General features: G+C 36.2%; 1 gene segment (V, D, J or C); it reads left to right on the top strand.

The window, feature by feature from the left end:
• The first annotated feature begins 866 nt into the window (after positions 1–866).
• LOC121433568 lies at positions 867–1,541 on the top strand. The segment is given in 2 exon segments: positions 867–915; positions 1,108–1,541. Coding segments are annotated over 2 exon segments (483 nt in total).
• The last annotated feature ends 5,520 nt before the right edge of the window (positions 1,542–7,061 follow it).

The following is a 7,061-nucleotide window of genomic DNA, read 5'->3' as shown; positions in this document are numbered from 1 at the left end:
TGTCAACAAGACAACCTTAACCCAGTTTCAATACTGCTAATTTCCAAATTATCCTAGAGTACAACTTTCTGGAATAAATGATCTTGGGAAAGTTGGCCTACATCTATGACTTCTTGAAGAAATATTGTTTCTTTCCTTGCCCTTCCATCCCCTTAATTTAGAACCTTCTTTCTGTTTCCTGAAGTTGTAGGGAAGATACATGTTAGTTGCTGTTGGGTTTATCTTCTTCAAGATTAAAGTTCCTCTGATATTAGGTTTAAATTAATGTCCCCTTGATGTCCATAGAGCTATTATGGGCTTCTTTTTGCATCTCTGTCCCATGTTTGGCCTGAAAACTGGAGCCCAAATGTCTTAGGTACTTTTCATTGTCCTCATTGTAAGAGTTGCTTTGGAGAAGGGAGGTAATAGAAAAAATTAACATCACTTATTTCATTCTTTTGCTTTTCTCTTTTCTTCCTTTCACTCTTCCCTTTTTTTATTGCTTGTTTCCTAACTTTATGTTACCAAATTTGTTGTTGCAATTTTTTAAACATATCATTTTCCTAGGACTGTCAATCTGAGATAGTTCTCCTAATGTTTCTGTACCTGATTTAAATATGTCTTGGATTTTAACCAAAGATTCTGTTAGTGAACCTTGTAGATTTCTATTGGAGAGCTATAAGCCAGTGATTTCTCATGCTTTTTGTGATTGCATACTTGCTTTTTGATTAATACCAGTCACTCTCACACATACTGCCCATGAATCTGCTTTTGTATTTGCTGACTACTTTGCATGGGCTCCTCCAGCCTAGCCCAGCTGCTTGGAATTTATTAACCAGGCCATTACAGTGAGAACTGAGCTGAATCATACAGGCAGGGGGAGTAAGATGGAGTCACACACCTATGTTCTCATGTCCCTGCTTGTCTTGGTGTCTGGTGAGAAATTTCAAAGTATTATATTATTTTCAGAATCACTTCTTTGTACATAAGAAATGTGTTACAGGGTGTATTATTTTTTATGCAACAATACTCTGATAATTTGGAACTACAAGGACATTAAATGCCAAATTTTATCTGTATTAAATTTGTTTTTTTATTATGCATGATCAGTGTTATTCCTGATTGCAGGTGTATGTGCAGATATTGTGATGACCCAGTCTCCATCCTCACTGGCTGTGTCAGCAGGAGAGAAGGTCACCATCAGCTGCAGGTCCAGTCAGAGTCTTTTAAACATTGGCACCCAGAAGAACTACTTGAATTGGTACCAGCAGAAACCAGGGAAGTCTCCTAAATTGCTGATCTACTATGCATACACTCGGGACACTGGAGTCCCTGATCGTTTCATAGGCAGTGGATCTGGGACAGATTTCACTCTCACCATCAACAGTGTCCAGGCTGAAGACCTGGCAGTTTATTACTGTCAGCAGGATTTCCTCTATTACACAGTGCTCCAGCCCCCAACACAAACCTCCTTTGAGAGCCTCAGCAGCTGCCTGCACAGCCTTGACATACACACTTCCCTTTTCTGCCTGAGCACCCAAACTTTCATGAGACACTTATGAAAATGTTTGCAGAGTCCAGCAAATTATAAGGGGTTAAATGTGTTTTGCATATACAAAAATGCAAAGGCGAACTCAGTATTATCTTTATATTCCTTCTGTAACATATTATCACGAACTCTTGCTTCAATATGAGGGATTTTTTATAGTTCTGGTGTTCTGGTGTCTATCATAAGATTCTTTGAGCTGACCTGATGATGATGACAAACTGTATTTCTGTTTAGAAGTTCTAGGTAAGATGTTTCAAGGTTTTTCTAGATTCTGGAGTGCTTACTTACTTACTTATTGGTGCTCATTTCTTCTATTTTTTTCTTTCCTTTCTGTAGATTCTTTTAACTTTTATTATACTTTAGATAAATACCTCTGTCTCTGTGTATGTGTGTGCACTTTTCTAGGTGCACATGTGACATGAGGACACTTGATTTGTGTCTGGGAATTACGTTCTGGTTTGAAATCAGGCTGGATGCCAAGTGTCTTTGCCATCTGATCCATCTTTCTGCTCCTTAAAATCTTTTCTTTGATATTAATTCATTTCACACACCTTTCTTAAAGTTCAGAATTTTAGGGTATATCATATATTTTGACCATATGTACTTACCTTCCCCTCTTTACCTTCCCTTTCTGACTAATTTTTCTTTCCTATTCCTTCTTCTACTTTTATTTCTTTGTCTCTGTCATTCAGATGCACCCCCACCCACTGACCCCACACATACATATACTTACACACATATGTACATATACATAAATACATACACTAACAAATGCACACATACACACACAAAAGCACCTGCGCTAATATGGAAATACACACATATGCATGAACTTTACATACTTAGAATCTAAAAAGGCAGGGAAATGTAATATTTGTTGTGCTTGTTTCTGGGGCCATATCTCCTTCTAACAACTCCATATCTTATTTTCAGTTGTTGAGAATGAGAAACAATTCTTTGTCTAAAGATGGATTGTTATTGGACATGCCAGAGGAGCAGTGGGTGGCAGCTGAAGTTCCTTCCAAGTGTCAGCCTATCAGACAGAAACTCTGATGAGCCCATCTTGTTTAGGCAAGGCCATTGGACTGCAGACCCCAGAATATATTTTGCTTCTGCTGTGCCTTTACATATTTGCTGAAACTCTCTTTCTCTGTTATCTAGAATGGATATAAGGAGATCTGCACTCCATGTAATATAGTGTGTTTATCTCTTAGAAACATCCCATTCTACTGGGCATCTTACCTGCAGATTGTCAAGAAGATGAATCCTCCCTAGGCTGTACTGTTTAATTTTATAACAGTAGTGATACCCTATATAGAGTTTTAATCCCCAGACACATAAATACAAGCTAAGGCCCATGATTTCCATATTAATGACTACTCAGGTTAATGAATAAAAGGAAAACACCTGAGTCCAGGAACTAGGGTGACTCTAATTCTCTTAGTCCTGAAAAGAGGCAGTAATATACCATAGCTAAAACAAAGTTTCAAAATACTTTTAGGTTAGATCAGATGCCTTGCTAACAGTTCAATGAAAAATAACCCCAGAAAACCAGATAAAGTTCACAACGACACATAGCTGAGCTGTCTTACTCTTTAGGCTAGAGTCTAAAGTACAATATGGCCTGATTGTTGACAGCTACCCTTGCTAGGTCTGGTTAATAACCAAAGGTGATGATTAATTCCTTATACCAACATTTGCCCTCAGTATCCTGATATATAAAAAGCCATTGGGAAGTCTGTGGGGCTACTGACAGTGGGACCATTATTTAATCTTAGTGCTTGACCTGGCATCTTGGAGCACATTCTTTTTGGAGGTATACTTGTTCAACCTAGCTATAAAGGGAGGGTCTTGTCTTGCCTCAAAGTGTCAGACCTTGTTAACTTTCCATGGGAAGATTTAACCTCTCTGAAAAGTGGATGGGGGTGCTACAATGAATGGTTTGCAGAAGGGACAATTATACAAAGAGAAAATCAACTTAGCTGAGATTGACATATAGTCAATTATCATATTCAAATTTTATTTTATCAATAAAAAGTTATTTGATATCAAATATGAAAAGTCCCAAATATTAAAAACTGACTGATAAAATAATATTCTTAGAAAAAGAGATTAATGGAACTAAGAAAAATATTTACACACAGACAGAGGAGTTTAAAGCAGAAGACAGGGACACTATAACATTATGAAACAGAAAATTATTTTCCCAAGATTATTAGAAAACCAACATTAATTTATCAAGTTACCATTTAATAAGGACCTCCAGATAGTAGGCATTCTAAGGTTATTCAGAACTTAATCAGGAAACTATAAAAATGTTAGATTTGAAGAGATTAAAGAAGAAATAGTTTCATATGGTATGCGCTCACCTTTTGTGAGGCATATGTTAAATTCATGGTCCACTTGGAACAATTTTTTTCCACAAATCTGGAAAGATTTACTTACAACACTATTGGAATCTGGTCCTCAGTTATAGTGGACTACCTTATAGAGAGATAAGCTAGGGCCATTGAACTGCGAGATAAGTTTAGAGGTTATGAGATTTCCAAAGATCAAATCCTTGGTGAGGGCATTATGATGATATAAAAGACAGGTTACATTTGATGATATATGCTGTTCCTATTCTATACAGTAGTTTTAAATGCTTGAGCAGCACAGAAATTGAAAGAAACAATTAATAAATGGGACCTCCTGAAACCGAAAAGCTTCTATAAAGCAAAGGATATAGTCAACAAGACAAAATGACAGCCTACAGAATGGGAAAAAAATCTTCACTAACCCCATATCAGACAGAGGTCTGATCTCCAAAATATACAAACAACTCAAGGAATTGGTCATTAAAAGAACAAGTAATCCAATAAAAAATGGAGTACAGACCTAAAGAGAGAACTTTCTTTTTTTTTTATTTTTTTAAATTTATTTATTTATTAAGGATTTCTGCCTCGTCCCCACAACCGCTTCCCACAGAGGAATCTAAAATGGCTGAAAGACACTTAAAGAAATGTTCATAGTAGAGCATATACTTTTGATGTATGATAAGGCCCCAAGAGTGGTATTGCTGGGTCCAGGGGTAGGTTGATCTCGAATTTCCTGAGAAACCGAAACACTGCTTTCCAAAGTGGTTGCACAAGCAATGGATGAGTGTACCCCTTTCTCCACAACCTCTCCAGCAAAGGCTATCATTGGTGTTTTTTATTTTAGCCATTCTGACAGGTGTAAGATGGTATCTTTTCCACAAGGACATGTGTTCAACTATGTTCATAGCAGCTTTGTTTGTCATAGCCAGAACCTGAAAACAACCTAAATCCCCCTCTACTGAAGAATGGATAAGAAAAATGTGGTACATTTACACAGTGGAGTACTACACAGCAAAAAAAAGACACCTTGAATTTTGCAGAAAAATGGAACTAGAAAGCATCATATTGAGTGAGGTAACCCAGACACAGAAAGGCAATTATCACATGTACTCACTCATAGGTGTTTTTTAAACATAAAGCAAAGAAAACCATCCTACAAAGCACAATCCCAGAGAACTTAGACAACAATGAGGACACTAAAAGAGTCTTACATAGATCTAATCTACTTGGGAAGTAGAAGAAGACAAGGTCTCCTGAATAAATTGAAAGCATGGGGACCTTGGAAGAGGGTTGAAGGAGAGGTGGGGAGGAAAGCAGAGAAAAATGTAGAGCTCAATAAAAAATCAATTTAAACAAGAACCAGGAAAGAAAACTGAGCCAGTTATTAAAATAATACAAGGCCGAAAAGAAACCTTCATTAATATTTTATGAAGATTGACTTTAGCTGTAAATATAATAATATCAGATCCAAAAGTTTAAAGAAAAAATTAATTGGATCTTTTAAAATGCTAATTTAGTATGTAAATGGATAATCAGGCCTTTAAAGGCAGGATAGAGAGCCATAATGAATTAAAAATATAGCTGATATTGAGTGTCATGCTTATGATGATGCTTGGATAGAAGTGACTTCTAAACATTTTTTGGGAAAAATCAGAATGTTAGATCTCTTAATTGTGATAGGCCAGTTCATATGAAAAAAAAATGTTACAGCCAAAGTGTTCCAGGGAACAATTTTTTTTTCCTAGAAAGGCCACAGCCTTCTGAAATATATAAATGGTGTGACAAAAGGTGACATCAGACTAATGAATAAATACAGATTAACATGGGACAGGAAAAGGTGATGTAGGAGGGTCTTCTGTCTATGTGTTAATTTCATTGGTTAATAAAGAAACTGCCTTGGCTTTTGATAGGACAGCAGTTTAGATAGGTGGAGTAGGCAGTACATAATGCTGGGAGAAAGAAGCAGAGTCAGGCAGATGCCATGCCTCTCCTCTCTGAGATGGATGCCCATTAGACTCATCCCAGTAAGTCACAGTCATGTGGTGATACAGATTATTAGAAATGGGTTGAATCAATATATAAGAGCTAGCCAATAAGAGGTTAAAACTAATGGGCCAGTCAGTGTTTAAAAGAATACAGTTCCTGTGTAATTATTTTGGGTAAAGCTACCCAGGAGCCGGGCTGCAGCCCACCGCTCCTATCACTACACAAAGGAACACTTTGCAATTGGGAAATGCCATGGAGAGCCTTGTGCAGATTCTCATATCAAATTTGGTTTAGTCATTCCCTGTCAGCATTGGAGAAAGTCCTCCACAGAGCAATTAAAAGACTTAACATCTGTTGTGGACAACCATAATGATCTGGATGACAGAATAACTTTAGTAGTTAAACACAATTTTCAAGAGAAACCATAAAGCAAATATTTTGCAAGCCTCTATAAAATGATCAAAGACCAAAATTAAAAAACAAATAAATGACATTATAATTGAGGGTTTGGTACATACAGGCACAGATGTAACAATAATTACACCAATATATTGACATCCAAATTGGCCTCTCCAGGACATAAATTTTCAGCTTTTAGATACTGGAAATGTATCTCAAGTAAAACAAAACACAAGATGAATTGACTGTATAGGGATGAAAAGACTGAGAGGAAAATTAAAGACATGTGTGGCTAACATAACAATAAACTTATGAGGATATGATTTGTTATAATGATGGAATATCCAGTTTAACATTCTTCCAATCTCAAAAACCAAACCATAAACTAATATATATTTCTAGAAAAAATATTAATATGTATTATAAAGAACAGTGACTGTTCATTAAGGTCGCACATAAATAGGGGAAACTGACTGGTGAACTTTCAGAGGTACTAACAGCCCTACCTTTAAAATAGTTAACTAACAAACATGTCTGGGTGGAGCAATGGCATTTAATAACAAAAAAATTACAAGTCTTAAAATTATTGTACAGGAGCTAGTAAATGATCAACATTAAGTCCTTGAAATTATTCTGTATTTGTTATTAAAAAGAAATCTGGAAAACAGAAAATGGTAACATATCTATTAGCAAGGTGATTCAGCCAATGGACTCTTTATAGCCTGGTATTTTCTTACTGTCTTTATTACCTACAGGATGGTCTATTATATTGACTGGTTTAAAAAAAGTCA

Source organism: Microtus oregoni, unplaced genomic scaffold, assembly GCF_018167655.1.
Source record: "Microtus oregoni isolate MIOR12 unplaced genomic scaffold, Mior012 000002F_ref0000024, whole genome shotgun sequence".
NCBI classification, from domain to species: Eukaryota; Metazoa; Chordata; class Mammalia; order Rodentia; family Cricetidae; genus Microtus; species Microtus oregoni.
Note: the sequence above shows the minus strand (reverse complement) of the source record. Positions and strands in the feature narration are given on the sequence as shown.